Here is a 16,707-nt window from a genome sequence, read left to right as displayed (position 1 = left end):
AGCTGGACATCATTCGTATTCTCACTGTTATCTTGTGATCGGGTTGTTTGCTGCGGCTGGCAGGGGTCCAGGCCTTCACTCGGCGCCCAGATGAACCAGTGTTTCCGGGGGCTGCCGGTCGGGCGACGATCCCGATCATTAGCTTGAAGGTTCTCTCATCTTCAGTCTATCAGTTTTCAATAAGCATCAGAAAGTCCGTCTCATCGATGTAGATAGCAAATGAAGCCTTCTCATCAGCTCCTCTTCACTCATCCGCATTCAGCGAACTGATTCATATGGCATTCCTTTAGCCCTTTGGCTGACACTGCTGACGTTGATCTACAGCGCTCACTCTCACTCACCAAATCCTCATCTTCCCCTCATCCTCTTCACTACGCCGAGGATAACACAACACAACAATACAACAGCCGTCACTCGGCGAGAACTACACGCGCCTCGCTGCAACCCACAAACGTCACTGCATACGCCCCGCGTCCGGTTCTTCCCATTCCTGCCTTGGTCACATCGCGGGCATCGCCAATCTCGACGGCCGCCGTCCACTGATAGGCCTTCCCACCTACCCCATGGGGCTCAGCGCTCCCGCTCTGTCCCGATGCTGCACCAAGATAGCCGATAGCCCAACGATAGCTCGATAAGTCAGTTTCGACTTCCGACGTCCTCGCTGGACTGTCAGGAGCTGCTTTTCATTTACCCGGTGTCATCAGGTGCCTCGTGGCAGACCGACGAGAGCTGGGCTTGCGAAAATCGCTGGTCGTGACCGATGCTGTGACAGCCCCCAGTCATGCCTTTGAGTGCCCAGGCCCCAAGACGGTTGTGGTGGCCCTTTAGTGACGCGTCACTGGAGCAAAACCTGCGCTTGGGGTCCTTGGCTGCTTAAACAGACCACGAGGGTTGATCATTGAGTTTCGCACGCCATGTACTGAAGTATGTTGTGTAGAGTTCATCTCATGAGATACGGCTTCCTGCTCATCCAGGCATGATTAAGTCTTCATATTGGTTGAAGCATCCGATGATGTTGCTGCTGATGACATCAGTAAGTAGAAAGCCAACGATTAATCCAGAGAACGTAGGAGTCAGTTTCTCCTTGGATTATTCCCCTTGAATTGAGTAAGAAATTCTTCAGTAACTTTCAATAAGCACCGCGGTTGACATGAGAATTTCTTCGTTCACCGCTCTGAATCTCAGCAGTCCGTCACCTGTTTGTCGGTGCACACTGAGAACAGCTAGGAGATGCCTGGCTGACACTAATCCCGCTTAGGGAAAAACTGATGGGCCTCTCTTATGTAAGATTCACGAGCTGCCAAGAATATTTCATGAGAGTGACATCTCAGTGGGCCAATCATGCCTTTTCTGTTTGTCATCGTGCCAAGATGGTGCCAGTGTCATCCTAGACCTATCATTCCCTGAAAGTCTTTGATGAAGCTCATGTGAGGCTCATGAGATTTGAATGAGAGTGATGGGGCTTGTGAGATGAGAAGTTTTACAGGCTCCATAGGAAGAAAAACGATGTATCTTAGATAATCATCTCACCAAACACTCAATGTTACGTAAGTGAGGATGAAATTTGAGTGAATTGCTTTCCCCTTCATCCCCAGGACTGAAACCTTCACGCTTCACCAACGGCATCCGCAAAGTATAGCGGCCATCATGTATCTGGTGGATTCTCACAATAAAGTTCTTTCTGGCGATATCGCTGATTGAAACGCTCCATCTTCCAGCGAACTGATTGCGGCTTGCCTTCAGCTTAGCAGTCGCACCCATGCGGATGCACAATCTCGAAATTTCTCACAATTAGCGACCTCCGTGTCCCATCGTGAGGGGCAATCATAGAAGCCACCCGTCGCACAGGATACCAAATCTCGACGACGTCGGTTTCTTCAGTATCGGGCATATCCAGCTTCCACAGTAGCCATAAGATGACCAAGATTTGCCGCTGATAATCCGACCCTACTGTTTCAATGGCCTCCGCACCGAGCAAACAGCTAGCCGTCCTCCTGGATCCACGACATTCAAGTCGGCGCTACGCCTGGCTCTTGCCGGCCTCCATGCGGCCGGTTTTCGAAGACATTCGCATCTCCCAGATTGATCCACCTGAATGATTGAGAAATCGTCCTCCTGGTGTCTTCTTGTGGGCATGCCCGGACGGTCTTGTTCCCAGCCCGACGTGCGCGCCGTCGTCAGCGATGTGACCCCGTTTCGAGAGCCAGGAGATCGTGTTCCCACGTCTTGCTGTAAACTTCGAATTGCGAATCGGTAACTGACCGGCGACCATCTGACGAAATTCCATATCGTCCATTTTCGAAACGATCGTGTTGGCGATACTCACTCCCAGCAAGTCTCCAGGATGCGCGAAACGTGGAACTTTGGTCTTCCTCCTGCCATATGCGGTCGCCGAAGGTGGATCCCATCACGCTGGCCGCGCCGCCCAACGGCTAGACAACAAGCGAATTCTCACTTCATACTAAACATTGGCTAATGGTCAATATTTCAGTGTCATTCAAATGTTCTGATACCTACCACTGACCTCGACAACCGAGTACACGAACAGCAGACTCGGAGAGCATCATGGACAACTCGTCCACGTGCGCCGACACGGAATTCGGTCCTGTCCACGGCTGCAGAGGCGACTTCGACTTCTCCCTATTCTTCGAGCAGAGTCTCCTGTCAGTAGCACCATCATGCCTCTTCCTCGTCCTGGCCGCCATCCGCTTCTTCGTTCTTCTTCCTCGACAGCAAAGGAAGGCCAGGTTGGCCGTGGGCACTGGTCTGCGGCGGGCCAAGCTGGGCGCGGTCGCTTGCTACGGCGCGATCCAGATCGCGCTTCTCGTCACCTGGGCTAGAGCCTACCCAGGGCCCTACAAAACCAAAGCCAGCCTGGCTGCCGCCGTCTTCCGGTTGCTGGATGTCTTCGCCCTCGGAGTCTTGTCGTGGCTCGAGCACTCGTACTCGCCGCGTCCATCGGCCCTCCTGAACGTCTACTTGCTCGTCTCACTCATCTTCGACGCCGTGCAGACTCGCACCCTCTGGCTCAAGGCCCACGACGAAGCGTCTGGTATCTTTCTGATCCCGGCCGAGTTCACCGCTTCTCTCGTCATCAAGAGTGGCCTTCTAGTCCTTGAGCTCATCGAGAAGCAGAAGTTCCTGCTCCCGGAATGGCGACACAAAACTGCCGAAGAAACGGCCGGCGTATTCAATCGGAGTCTATTGATCTGGCTCCGTGGTATTCTGACCAAAGGTCGCAAGACACTTTTGGCGCCAACCGATCTGGATCCTCTGAGTGAGGGCCTGGGTACTGCAGTTCTGTCCCGTTCTTTCTGGGCAGTCTGGAACAAGCAAAGCAACCATCTTCCAAGTCTCGCTTCGGTGATTCTTCGAACGCTGAGGTGGTCGATCCTAGCGCCAGTTATACCACGTCTCGCCCAGGTCGCCTTCACTCTCTGCCAGCCACTTCTGCTACGCGAGTTCCTCCGCTACCTAGCCGGCGATCCGACCTTCGTAGGCAGTACCGGCTACGGTTTCATCATCACTTATGGGCTCGTGTACCTAGGTATAGCCATCTCAGGGTGCATCTACTGGCGTCTGACGTACAAATGTCTCGTCAAAATGCGCGGCAGTCTCGTGTCTGCCGTGTACAGCAAGACGACCCAGATCGACGCCGCTCGTTGCGACATGACAACGGCCGTTCCTCTGATCAGCACCGACATGGAACGCATCATCGCGGGCTTCAAAGATGTCCACGAGATATGGGCCAACACCTTGCAGGTCGCCATCGCCGTGTGGCTGCTCTATCGCGAGCTCGGAATAGCCTGCGTCGCCCCGGCCGTCGTCGCGGCCGTGTCGAGTCTGGGTTCCATGCTGATGAGCGCGTACGCCGACCAAGCCCAGGTCTCGTGGATGGAGGCGACCCAGGAGCGTGTTGGTGTGACCGCCAGAGCCGTCTCCGGGATGCAGAGCATCAAGCTTCTTGGGTTATCCCAAGGCGTGTTCGACTTGCTTCGTAACCTGAGGGGGGCAGAGCTCCATGCTGCCAGGCACTTCCGGCACATCGAGGTGCTCACTGCGACGATCGCCTTCCTGCCGCTCCTCCTCTCTCCCGTCTTCACTTTTCTGGTTTTCGTGCTGCAAGCGCGGAGTGCGGGAGAGCAGCTGGATACGGTCAAAGCCTTTACTTCACTCAGCCTGCTTCAGTTGATGACTCAACCGCTGGTATGGCTATTTCAGGCGGTGCCGCTGCTGGTGGCATCATTTGGATGCTTGGGAAGAATCGAGAAGTACCTTCATGCCGAGGCAAAGTCAACGACCTTACCTGTGAAGGCTGTGGTGCATCCTGACGAGAGTGGCCTTGCCAGGCCCAGAAACGCCATTGCTATTCGTGATGGCGAATTCGGGTGGACATCGGAAAAGCCAACACTAACAGACGTCAATGTAGACATTCCAGCGTCGCGGTTGACCATGATTATTGGACCCGTGGGAAGCGGAAAGAGCACTCTCGCGAGGGTAATCATCAGCGAGCTACCGCATATTCGGGGTGATGTTCGCATGTTTACCGCAGCCGGCGTCAATACGGACATAGCATTCTGCAGCCAGGAACCATTCATCATGTACGGAACACTCGTTGACAACATCACAGGCTTCTCCGACTTCGACAGTCCCTGGCTAGAAGCCGTCATTCACGCCGTTGACCTAGAGAACGACATCGCAGCTCTCCCACGGGGCCGGGCAACGCATGTCGGTAGCAAAGGTACCTGTTTGAGCGGCGGACAGCAACAGAGGGTCGCAGTAGCAAGGGCGCTGTACGCGCGGAAGCAATTGGTCGTGTTCGATGATGTTCTCTCGGGTCTCGACGCGGCTACCAAGATCAAGGTATTCGAGCGCGCGTTAGGCCCGGATGGATTGCTGCGCCAGAGGGGCTGCACTGTTGTCTTGTGCACTCACGATATCGCTTTACTCCCGCGTGCCGATCATGTCATAGTGTTGGGTGCGGATGGGCGGGTGGCTGAGATGGGGACATTCGACGATCTGCGTGAGCGCTCTGCCTATGTCAGATCGCTCATGATCCGGACCATGGACGTTGAAGATGGCTCGAGAAGCCCCTTACTCCTAGACGACGACGGAAGAACCATACCCTCATCGCTGGGTGGCGACAGCAAGAACCCATCGCGTGTTCCAGCAAGCGACGACACCTATCTGCCGACCGAGCCAGCAGACGACTTCACGCGGCGTCTCGGTGATGCGTCCATATATAAGTATCTCGCTGGCCACATTGGGCTCTGGAGGGTCCTGGTCTTCTTGGCCCTCACAGGTTGCTGGGCCGTCTTCTCGACTATCGGAACCGTCTGGCTCAACTACTGGTCCTCGAACAACGCAAAGTCGTCGAACGATGAAAGCCAAGATGGCTACTACCTGGGGATCTACGCCATCTTCCAGGTCCTCGCGCTCGTCTTCCTCGCCTTGTTCTCAGGATTCTCCCTCACGTCCCTCGCAGTCAAGGCCGGCACGTCGCTGCACCAAGTCCTGCTGAAAGCCATGATCTGGGCGCCGCAGTCATTCTTCGGCGCAGTCGACACGGGCATCACCACGAACCGCTTCTCCCAGGACATCATCCTAGTCGACGGCGACATGCCCATGTCTCTGCTCGAGACAATCTCGGCCGGTCTCGTGGCGCTGGTGCAGATGGTCCTGATAGCCGTCGCCGCGCCATACGTGGCCATCGTCTACCCTTTCCTGCTGGCGTCCCTGCACCTCGTGCAGAGCTTCTATCTCAGAACCTCCAGACAGCTGCGTTTCCTGGATCTCGAAGCTAGAAGCCCGCTGCAGACACAGCTTCTCGAGACCATACAGGGCCTCGCTACTATCCGTTCTTTTGGCTGGGCCGAGGACGCGATAGAGGCGAACCATGATCTCGTGGACGCCTCGCAGAAGCCTGTATATCTCTTGTACATGGTCCAGAGATGGTTGCAGCTGGTGCTGGAGCTCATGATCGCCGTCATGGCGATACTCGTCGCTGCGATCGCGCCGCGGATGCCGTCTACCTCTGGGGGATTCATGGGAGTCGCTCTGATCCAGCTCATGTCGCTCAGCCAGGAGCTCAAGATGATCGTCATCAACTACACCAATCTCGAGACCTCACTGACCGCCATCTCTCGAATCAAGGCCTTTGAGACGACCACTCCTTCTGAGGACCGCCAAACTGACGGAAAGGATGGCCACATAACACCGCCGCCGGATTGGCCGCAGGCGGGGCATGTGGTGTTCCGCTCGGCAACGGCCAGTTACTCTCTGCCGGGCGTCGAAAGCGCCAACCTCGCACTCAAGGATGTCAACCTCGACATCGCAGCCGGCCAGAAAGTCGCCATCTGCGGGCGCAGCGGAAGCGGGAAGAGCACGATGATCGCAGCCATGACGAGGATGACCGAGTTATCCTCGGGATCCATCCACCTCGACGGTGTCGACATCAGCTCGATGCGTCCATCGGACGTTCGGTCGGCGATCAACACCATTCCCCAGGAGCCTTTCTTCTTCCACAACACAGTCGCTGCCAACATCGACCCGCTCGGCGTCCACTCCGATGAAGTACTGCTCTCAGCGCTGGATAAGGTCAGTATGCGTCGAGTCATCGAAGACGCCGGTGGGCTTCGCGCTGCGGCCAGTCTGGACAATCTCAGCCAGGGTCAGAAACAATTGCTCGCTCTCGCTCGTGCGATTCTGAAGCGCAGCAATGTCGTGCTCATGGATGAGGCCACAAGCAGGTACGTCTGTTGATTTGTGTACTTACTGAAACTGATTGGCTAACTGATTTGTTCTTTGGTAGCGTGGATCAGCATACTGCGGATATGATGAAGCGCGTCATACGGGACGAGTTCAAGGGAGTGACTGTGATTGCCGTTGCTCATCAGCTAGATACTATCGTGGATTTCGATGTTGTTGTTGTCATGGATGCTGGTCGAATCGTGGAAGTTGGAAGTCCCGCCACTTTGTTGAAGACTAGGTCCTTGTTCAGAGAGTTGTGGGATATCCAGTCGGCAAGGTGAAGGAGCATTAACTACCTAGTGGGCAACTGAAGGACAAGACCGAACAACTACTCAGCCTGATAGCAGCATCCATCGGTCGAAAATGATATACAGCGAAGCTGAAGCAGGGTATATATCTCGTCTGCCCTGTTAATGTAGACAGCTGACGCCATCCGCGGGGTCGACAAGATACCACCAGGTACGAATTCGGACTGTCTGGAGTCTCGGAGTGATTGGCCGAGAGACTCGTCCTATCGTGAGGGTCGGAGATGAGGCGGGATTCATTAACCGTTTGGGAAGCGGGCTGTCGAGATATAAGTACCGCTTCAGGTTCTGCTGCATTCAGGCAGAGTTGCCGGTACAGCTTGAGCCCTGAGTCGTTCATTAAGGCTGTAGTTCCTTGACTCTGCTGAAGACATCCTTATCAACGCAAGGATGTCGGTCGCTCACGATGACTTTAAACTTAAGCCGTGTCGCTGAAATGCACCCCAAATCCTCCAACACACACCGGAGGTTTTTACTTTATATGGAGATCCCGCCAAGCCAAGCTTCGTTGGCCGCTGGATCGTGACGCAAATCAGGTCGCAGCCAGCATGTTTATCCTCGGGATTCACCCCCGCCTTTTCCCCCGCATCGCGTCGATCCCGATCCCCGACCCGCGTCTGCCATGTCTTCAAAAGGCCATGTAACCCGCGGGATTCGACTCTTAATTATCCCCCCGCAAAAGCCAACCCGGAATCGTACGTTGGTCTGCCCATCACTCAACTCCCCCGGAACGGTCGAGCGGAATCCCCCACCACTTACGGCCGTGGTGATTACATTCGCAGCAAAGACGAACGGAGGGTCGCGGGGGTTTCGGATGACACTCGGACACTTGGAGAGACCTGGGGACCTGGGGATCAGAGAGGCCTTGGCCGTGGCTGCCGGTCCTACATGAAGCCCCGACGCTGCTGCGACGCCTGCCGGCGGCGTCACCGCAAGTGCGTCGTGCAACCCGGCGCGACCGGATGCGGCGCCTGCGTCGAGGCCGATCTGGAATGTCACTTTGACACAACCCTACGCTTCAAGCACGCTCCCGGTAGCGCGAGGAAAGCCGCCGCCGCCGGGGTCGGTGATCGGGCACAGAGGATTGAGCAGCAGAGAGGTGTGATCTTTACTTTTCTTATGTGGACAACGACCGCTCCCTGTCCTTGAACCCCATCTATTCGTACATATTCTTCCTTGAACTTCTTGTTAAACCTTCTCATTCTCAAATTGTTCTGAGTCAATGGCTTACGTGGTGTTCAGCCAGGCGTAAGAGCGAAGCAAGTCGTTTAGATGAGACGGGCACCGAAGCCTCGTCGTCACCAGTCACCCAATCCACTCAAACCGCCGCAAGGAGCAACAGCATCGGCTCTCACGCCTCTCCGCACGGCTCAAACTCATTCGAAAGTCAACAGTTAACCTTTGAGCTCTCGCCTCCGACCGGCCAGAGGCTCCGAGGTGAAGCACCAGCGCAGAGATTCACCGGCCACGGATCACATGGCGATGGGAATGCACCGATCGGGTTCATGTTGAGTCGCGGACCACCTGCCGAGTCCCAACAGCCATCTGCGTTTGCTTACAGTCCAGCCTCCATCGACTCTACCCGCGATGGCCTTACGTCAGAGCCCGGTCAGTGGAACGCCGGAGACGTTCAGCCGCAACTTCAGATCTCCTACCTCCTGGGTGACTCGCCGTCCTCGACACAGCCTGGATCAATACGACGGGAGCGGGCCGAAAGTTTCATCTCCGACGTTGAACTTCGGTTGCGGCCTGCTGAGCCTGAGCATTGGGGCTTCACTGGAAGGCAGGCATACTTATTCCGCACGTATATCATGAGGATAGCGCCATCGGTACGTCTCAATGACCTTCCATGAAGTTGAAAGTCAGCTAAAGCAATCAGATCGACGCATGCCACGACGCACGCCCATTCACACTCGACGTCCCCCGCCTCGCCCTATGCAAGCCCATCCTCCTCAACGGCATCTTCGCCCTCGCCAGCCGCTTCGATGCGCAAGGAGCAGATGACGGTACCGAAAAGTCTGATCTGGAGAGCACCTACTACCATAACAGATGCATCGAGCTGCTCATAGAAGCCTTCTCTCAGCCGCCTGAGACATGGGACTCAATCCTGTTGACGGCTGTCGTCATCATGCGGTTGTATGAAGAATACGACAACGAAACGGACTCGCATTATCACCATCTCCGGGGCACCCGCAATCTGCTCAACCACGACGCAATCGCAAGGTTCGTCACGCAGGGCGGACTTGCCGAGGCCGCGAGCTGGGTTCATTTACGCCAGGCGCTCTATGTGATCCTGGTCCGTCGAACGCCGATTGAGATCTGCCTCGAGAACTTCGAGAGGTCGTCGACGTTCCAGATGAACGATGATACGGCATGTTCGAATCGTATTGTGTACTTATTCGCAAAGGTGCTGAAGCTGTTCTTCCCTGAGAATGGGACGGCGAGTAGTACGGCGGCATGGGAAGAGTTGCAGGGCGAGGTGGAGACGTGGTATCGGAACACACCTCTCGGGTTCCGGCCGTTGTTCTATGACCGGGCAGACCTGACGAAGGGAAGGCCGTTCCCGACTTTATGGATGAGTACAGATCCAGGTGAGCAAACAGTGGTCCACGACGTGGGAATGAGATATGCCGACTAACATCGTTCACGTAGCCACGGTTGGTCTCGGATATTACTACTCGGCGAAAGCCATCTTCTGCTTTCAGGAACACAACAGCTCAAATTCCCTCGTTGGGTTTGAGGGGACAAAGAAGAGACTCGATAGCGAGGTGAGAATAAAGCGAATTGCAGGACCCTGCTGTTGTTGTGTTCCATGTTGACGATGACTTGACCAGCGGGAAATCACATTCTATCTCTGTACGATAATGGGACTGGCTCTTTCGAACGAAGCTGTCAATGCATACTACCTTCCAGCTCATATGCTGTCTTTATGTAAGGCTCACAGTACTCTGCTTCCCGGGCAAATCATGCTAACCCACTTCGCAGGCGGACATCTCGTACGGCATCCGCTCGAGCGGGAACACACAATCAAGTACTTGGCTCAAGTGAGAAACATCGTGCAGTGGAAGACAGGGGCACTGGTCAAGACTCTCAAGGAGCAGTGGGCGGAACTCGATAGTTTTCAATCAAGATGATTGATCTTCATATGGCTATGCCGTACCGATCGTGCAGTCTTCCGCTGTGCCCTCTGTCTGAGAAGTCTTCCCTTCCTAGTCCCATTCCACTCGCCATCTTACAAACCATCATTGAAGGTGTAGTGTTTGTTCCAGCGCTGGTCATCGTCAGCTTCGAGTCGTGGTCATGAATTTGACAGCGGCATTGACTTACCGTATCCCACGGCCGGCTGCTGTCAACGAACCTCAAATCAGTGCCAAGCCTGATGCGACCCTCAGGGTCGTAGTTCTTGGTCGAAGCATGAATCTCGATTTCATGTCAGTATTAGATCCGACCGGACGCGCGAAGGAACTCTCACCATATGCGCCGTGTGAAAGACGACATCACCCGCCTCATACGCGCTGACAAGCCACTTCTTGCCATACCTCCTCCCAAAGTCCGCAGGCCCTTCGCAAAGAAACCCCGTGCTCATCATGTTCGCGTTGAACGCGTTCCTCGTCTCCTCGTCATTCATGCCCTTGGCCTTCGCCTGCGCCATGAACTCATTCTCAATCTCCTCCCCCAGCTTCTCCCCGTCTTGCATGTAAATCAGACCCCCGCCCTCGAGCCTAACGTCGCCCATCGGAACCCACGCCGTAACGGACGTCGGCTCGCCGTAGCGCATGAACGACTGATCATAGTGCACCCCGATCGCCTTGTTCCCGGGCGTGTTGTTCCTGAGAAGGGTGCGCTTCACCGTCAGCGTGCTGTCGCCCCAGCCCGTGAACTTGGCCACGAAATCGCGGAGCACTGGGTGGTTGCAGAAGCCCGGGACCTTCCCGTCCTCCGACCCCGCGTACCATTCCTCCGTGTGCGCCTTCAGGGCTTGGTCGGCGAAGAGAGCGGACTTGTCCGTCTCGCCGGGCCGGGCGTTCTTGATACTTCCGGCGCCGATGCCGGGGTAATCCGCGGGCGACTTTGCGTCGTCGAAGATTCCGTCGCGCGGGGTTGTGCCCGGTTTGATGACGCCTGACGGCTCGAGGGACTTGAAGTATGATTCTCGGGCGGACAGGACGTCCTCGCGGGGGAGGATGCCTTTGAGGAGCAGGTATCCGTTCTCGCGGTAGCGTTGGCGGAGGACCTCGAGGTCTTCTGTCGGGTAGGAGGGGATGAGGGGCTCTACTTCGGTGGGGGAAAGGAGGTCGTCGTTGACGTGAAGTTTCACGCCGGCAATTGTGGGAGGGGGCGCGGCGGTTGGAGACTCTGCGTGAGGCATGTTGGGCGGTTCTTACGTTGGTGTTTCTCGTCTCTAAGTGGCAAGATGCAGCTTACGATCACCTCTAGGGGTATCGATGGTTTCTTCAGACAAGTTGCAAGATATCTTCAAAATCAGGTGAAGGATGCTTTTAGGGCAGACTATCCCGTCTCAGTAGATACACTTAAATACCTTTTTTCCTCGTCTTTGATGTCCCATATTGGTTAATAACAGCCATCCTCGCCGAGCCTGACGTCCTTCGCCTCCACAATCTCCCTCTGACACCTCCACGAATCTCCTTGAAGAGAAAAGTAATCCGCGGGGTAAGACCGCGTGCGAGGGGCCAACCCGGCGAAAAGTTGCCTAGTCGGGCTGGACGTGGCCGCCGTGGCTTGTTGTCCCCCCACATCTCCCCGCATTTCCCGCATTTTGCGGCGAATGCGGCCCGGCCTTGACGTTATCTGATCATCAGCTGGAGCATTTTGCTGATCAGCTGGGACGCGGGATGTTGAAGTACAGATTGCCGAAGAGAACGAATCGCGGTCTAGACGGGTTGAGCGGCTTTATTTAGGTCTTGGCTTAACCGAAATTCCAAGGCATATGGAACGGTTCTCGTGCCGGCGGGATGTCTCATGACTGATTCGGAAGGTCTTCGCCGAGTGAGGGCTTGATTGATCTTCCTCCGGGTATATGTGGGAGCCGCTGGCCACAAAGGTCCGAATGTTTTCGATGGAGGTCGCGGAACTTTAATGACTTGTCGTACGTATTTCCACGAAAGAGTAAGGTCGCCTAGATACTACACGTAGTGCAATATCCATGTCACAACGAAGCTGTTGAGAACAATCTCAGATTACACCATGACGAGTACCGAGGCTTTGTATTAGAAACGTATCAGACAACGCTATTGCACTATTACAGGACATCTTCATACGTGATGTGTGGTGTCAAAATGGATATGCCAAACAAGGATAGAGACCGACTCTGCACCACCTCCTCATTGCACCTGCTCGCGCTCATCGGCAGTCAAGTCTCCCTTCGCCTTGTCGATTCTGATGCCCGCAATGATTATGATTATAGCTGCTCCAGCGCAGCCAGCGCCCATTATGAAGGCAATCTTGTAACCCTTTTGAAGATCGCCAGAGGATGCCATCGCCGAGGCCAAGTCGGCCCAACCGAGAAAAAAGCTCATGCCCAGGAATAGTAAGCCGTTGACGAGGGCTCCTGCGATACCTTGTTGATCACTCTTCACACTGGTGGTGATAAAGATGTTGCTAACATTGTACATGATATCGATCCCAATAGTTGCGCAGACCATCGAAGGAAATACCCACGCCCAATAGTTGGGATTGCTTGGGATGAGAACGAACAGAAGGGAAGATATCAACATCCCAGTGACGGACAGAAGAAGCAGGATGGTTCCTGAAAGCTTGTCAAGGATGATACCACCAACGATGGCAATAATTACGCCTCCGGTGGCGAGGGGTGCGAACCAGGCCGCAGCTAATAGTGGCTCAATATGCAGAATAGTCTCGATGCTGATATTGAAGTCAGTAATGTCCTTGCACTACCGTGAAACCACATGCAGACTTACTAGAAGCTGGCGTAAAGTAGGAAAATTCCAAAACTACCAAAGGCAACGAAGAGACAGCAGAACAGAGCGACGGTATACTTCGGAGCAAATAGCTTCGGAGGCAGAAGGGGCGCTGTCGATACCCATCCTTCGACATATACGAACGCCGCAAGAAACACGATCCCCAAGATGAACGTGGCTAGAATCTGCGGCGACGCCCATCCCTTGGCAACGTGTGGACTATCCGTGATAGCATAGACCAGCAACATCAACCCCGGAATCGAAGTCGCGCACCCCCACCAATCCATGGACATCCTTGCCGGATGGATCTGTCTGGGAACACAGAAATATGTGAGCAGGCAGACCACAACCAACATCATTGTCCCGATCCAAAAGAACCAGCTCCAGCGCAGGAACTGACCCGCCACGCCCGCGATGAAAATTCCCGAGAAGAACCCGAACGGCGCGCAGCCTCCGTAGAGGCTGAAGACGATGTTCTTTCGACGGCCGGGGCGGTACACGCTCCCCAGAAGAGAGATGCCAGATGGTAAGAACGCCGCCGCACCGAGGCCCTGGAGCGCGCGGCAGACGACAAGCATGACATAGTTGCGGCTGAAGCCACCGACTAGAGACCAGATGGCCATCCAAGCGTTACCTGCGAGGAACACGAGGAACCCGCCGTGCATATCTGTGAGACGGCCGAGGGGCAGGAGGAAGGCTCCGGCGACGAGTGAGAATACACTTGATGGCCAGGTTTTGTCGGCAGGGGAGAAGTGAAGATCGGAGATCAGATTTGGCAGAAGCACGTTGAACCCGCTGATCAGAAACTCCTAAGTTGTTGAGATCAGCAGGGCTGTTCTGAGCTAACTTTTGAAAGTAACTAACCGCCATTATGTTGGACAGCAGCACGGATGCGCAGAAGCCAATCTCCTGCAATGTGCTGCTGAAGATTTCAGGTCTTTGGCGGCCTAGTCTTTCTTGCTCCTTTGCGTCGATTGGGATACTCGGGCGTTCATCTGGAGATTGGGTACGAGCTTGGCCCGTTTCGACTTGTGTTGGATTGCCCATCCTGATTGGTCGTAGCTTTCGTTCAACACGAAGTTGTAAGGTAGTAATTGCCAATTAGCATGATAGACACCACGTTCCGACTAGATTCGAAGGTGATAATAGTCGGAAAGCAAGGTAGTTAAGCGAATCGCATCTTCGGAACCACTCGCCTCGTTCCGAAGTTCAAGACAGTCAGGGTCAAATCAAACAACTCAAAATTGAGCTGATTCAGTATTCAAAGAGCCAACGCTTCCAATGTTTCCAATGAGTTTGTCATGACATGCTTCGTAATCAACCCTTAATGCTACGTGCCGGGGTCAAAATGCTGGCATCCGGGACACTGACCCGGAACAGGCTTCGAGGTTGAAACAACAGACCCCACGAAAATGGACAGTTGACGAGGAGGCTCGTCCGATCTTCGCCAACAACGTCCCAATTTGGATGCACGTAAACTTCGAAAGCCATCTCGACAACGACGACCGCGGACTCCGCAGCGGGCGATCCACCAAACCATTATTCACATTCCCGGGGAGCATGGAGCACATCGTGTCAGAGCATGAACATCTCGTTTTATAGATTTTAAGGTAGCGGGTGTGTCAACCATATTTTCTTATTATAACCTCCCCCAGAAAGGCCTGTGCGGCTTCTTCAACATGGTACGGCGATCATAACAACGCGTCGGCCCGGTATGTGGGCAAAAGTATTCCAGTTGCATTGTCTCATGCCCTTGGGTATAGTCATGGGAAGATCGTCCGTCAACGTCAGCGCCATGGCCGTTGCCAATGCAGGTCTCTTGAGCCTCATAATAACACACAGAGACAGCGAAAATGGTCCTCTTCCTTTCTTCGGCGTGCTGGCACGCTTTCATGTTTTTGTGCTAGTATCATTCTCTCTCTTCTGTATTGCTCTGATTTCGTTCTCAATTGTTTTGGCCCGAATAGGGTATTCGTTTGATTCTACAATCGATTGTCATTTGCGGCTTTTGGTTTCCTGGCCTGGGGGCTTCAGCGAGCAGGCATCGCTTTAAGACTTTACTATTACTTGTTTAATAACAACTCCTCAATTCTTGCAAGACAAGTCCCATCATCATGAACGCTTCAGCCAACTTACGGGCGTCCATGATTCGGACTTCAGTCCTTGTACCGGTACGGCCCACTCCCCCGCGTATCAATACTGGTCTACCCGAAAGACCCTCGAGAACGACGGGAATCGATGTCGATACCGGAGAACGCCGGCGAATCGTCCAGACCTTGGACTACCTCGAATATCGGATCCGATGTGACATGGAAAGAGAAGCATCTCTCCCATCCCCGATCAAAGAATACACCATCGAATCCGCCGTCGAAGTAGAGGAATCCAGATTGTCTCAAGTTGGGCGCATGTTCACCATCTACCCATATAGAGACATGAACTGGATCGTCACCATGCTCTTCGTAGTCGGCAGTATCGCCTTCGTCATCAACGCCGCGTTAGGACTTCTCCCGGTTATTGCTCCAAATCTCGTCTTCGACACCCTAATCACGGTCGCCCTCCCTTCGACTATCATGATCGGAGCGGTCATGTTCATGACTGGTGGCATCCTCGGGCTCTTCGCAGCCTTCAACGCCGACCGCGGTACGCTGGAGAAGAGCGAAACCAAGTCCATCAGCGGCGAGGGACCCGCCATCTACCGACCCGCCCTCATCGGCTCCGAAGCGTGGGTCTGGACTCCGTCCGCGGCCGACTTCGCCGCCCTTCTCCGTACCGTGCCGTTCCTCTCGGGACTGGTCATGCTCTCCGGCGGCGTTATCCTCTCCACAGCCGCGGTTGCCGGCGTCCCAGGCGTTATCGATCCTAGCAACCTCTTCCTCCTACAAGTCTTCATCTTCATGCCGCAAGTGATTGGTGGGTCGCTTTTCTTTCTTGCCAATTCCGCCCTCGTCGTGAATGCGCAGGAACGTTGGTTCAAGCCTAATTTCTGGGCGTCTGAGTGGCAAGGCGCCGTGTGGAATACGATTGCATCGGCTGGGTTTGTTGTCACGGGAGTATTGCTACTTGCCAACGAGATGTCGGCCAGCGCTGTTGCTTCGTTCGCTGCCAGTACTTCATTCCTCATCGGGAGTATCATTCAGTGGTACGCGCTCATGGAGTTTCACCCTACGTCTTGGGCTGCATAGGTATAAGTTGCGGGCATTCACGCAGGGGTTGTTGTTTTTGAGATCTGTGATAGCTCGTTCGCTCATTTGTGAGATATACCCAGAGTCAAATACATTACCCCCTCGTCGTGAACGCAAAATGAGATGTTCTCAAAACGTCTTTACAGAAATTTCAACATGATTTGATGGTACGACGTTTGTCCATATTTATCTTACTTCATTCGCCTGGAGCTGTTGGGTTGCCAAAGGCTCCCCGCACGTTACGTTGATGCAACGCACATGGGTTTACATTATGACAAGCAGAACTCATAACAGGTGATGCTGATCATGATTGAAAACTCTCAAACATAACGACAGAATTTCGTTCAAACGCTTAGACTTGAATAGAGGTTGAGGCGATGTATCATGAGGAAGAGACAGGATGTTACTCATCAGTTGAAGACTAAAACTTACAAAAATGACGGACCGCACAATGTCATAGTCTACATCCTCTTGGTTACAATAATAAGTTAAGATGACACTGATATATTTCTAGGAAATAATTTGATGTAC

General features: G+C 54.2%; 4 protein-coding genes across 4 annotated transcripts; 2 read left to right on the top strand and 2 right to left on the bottom strand.

The window, feature by feature from the left end:
• Positions 1-2,565: 2,565 nt before the first annotated feature.
• Positions 2,566-10,189, top strand: CkaCkLH20_03878 (uncharacterized protein; the record flags this gene model as incomplete). The annotated part of the gene is made up of 7 exons (XM_038886597.1): positions 2,566-6,749; positions 6,812-6,963; positions 8,298-8,884; positions 8,935-9,646; positions 9,708-9,823; positions 9,890-9,986; positions 10,041-10,189. The coding sequence occupies 7 exons, from the start codon at positions 2,566-2,568 to the stop codon at positions 10,187-10,189; spliced, it is 5,997 nt and encodes a 1,998-aa protein (XP_038747847.1).
• Positions 10,190-10,287: 98 nt separating this feature from the next.
• On the bottom strand, positions 10,288-11,424 carry CkaCkLH20_03877 (phytanoyl-CoA hydroxylase; the record flags this gene model as incomplete). Its single annotated transcript, XM_038886596.1, has 3 exons — positions 10,288-10,326; positions 10,383-10,475; positions 10,528-11,424. The coding sequence occupies 3 exons, from the start codon at positions 11,422-11,424 to the stop codon at positions 10,288-10,290; spliced, it is 1,029 nt and encodes a 342-aa protein (XP_038747846.1).
• Positions 11,425-12,397: 973 nt separating this feature from the next.
• Positions 12,398-14,041, bottom strand: CkaCkLH20_03876 (MFS multidrug transporter; the record flags this gene model as incomplete). Its single annotated transcript, XM_038886595.1, has 3 exons — positions 12,398-12,938; positions 12,995-13,803; positions 13,859-14,041. 3 exons carry the CDS (start codon positions 14,039-14,041, stop codon positions 12,398-12,400), a joined length of 1,533 nt encoding a protein of 510 aa, XP_038747845.1.
• A 1,067-nt stretch (positions 14,042-15,108) lies between these two features.
• On the top strand, positions 15,109-16,176 carry CkaCkLH20_03875 (uncharacterized protein; the record flags this gene model as incomplete). Its single annotated transcript, XM_038886594.1, has 1 exon — positions 15,109-16,176. One exon carries the CDS (start codon positions 15,109-15,111, stop codon positions 16,174-16,176), a length of 1,068 nt encoding a protein of 355 aa, XP_038747844.1.
• Between the last annotated feature and the right edge of the window lie 531 nt (positions 16,177-16,707).

Source organism: Colletotrichum karsti, assembly GCF_011947395.1.
Source record: "Colletotrichum karsti strain CkLH20 chromosome Unknown Scaffold10, whole genome shotgun sequence".
NCBI lineage: Eukaryota > Fungi > Ascomycota > Sordariomycetes > Glomerellales > Glomerellaceae > Colletotrichum > Colletotrichum karsti.
This window is presented reverse-complemented; position numbering and strand designations above follow the sequence as displayed.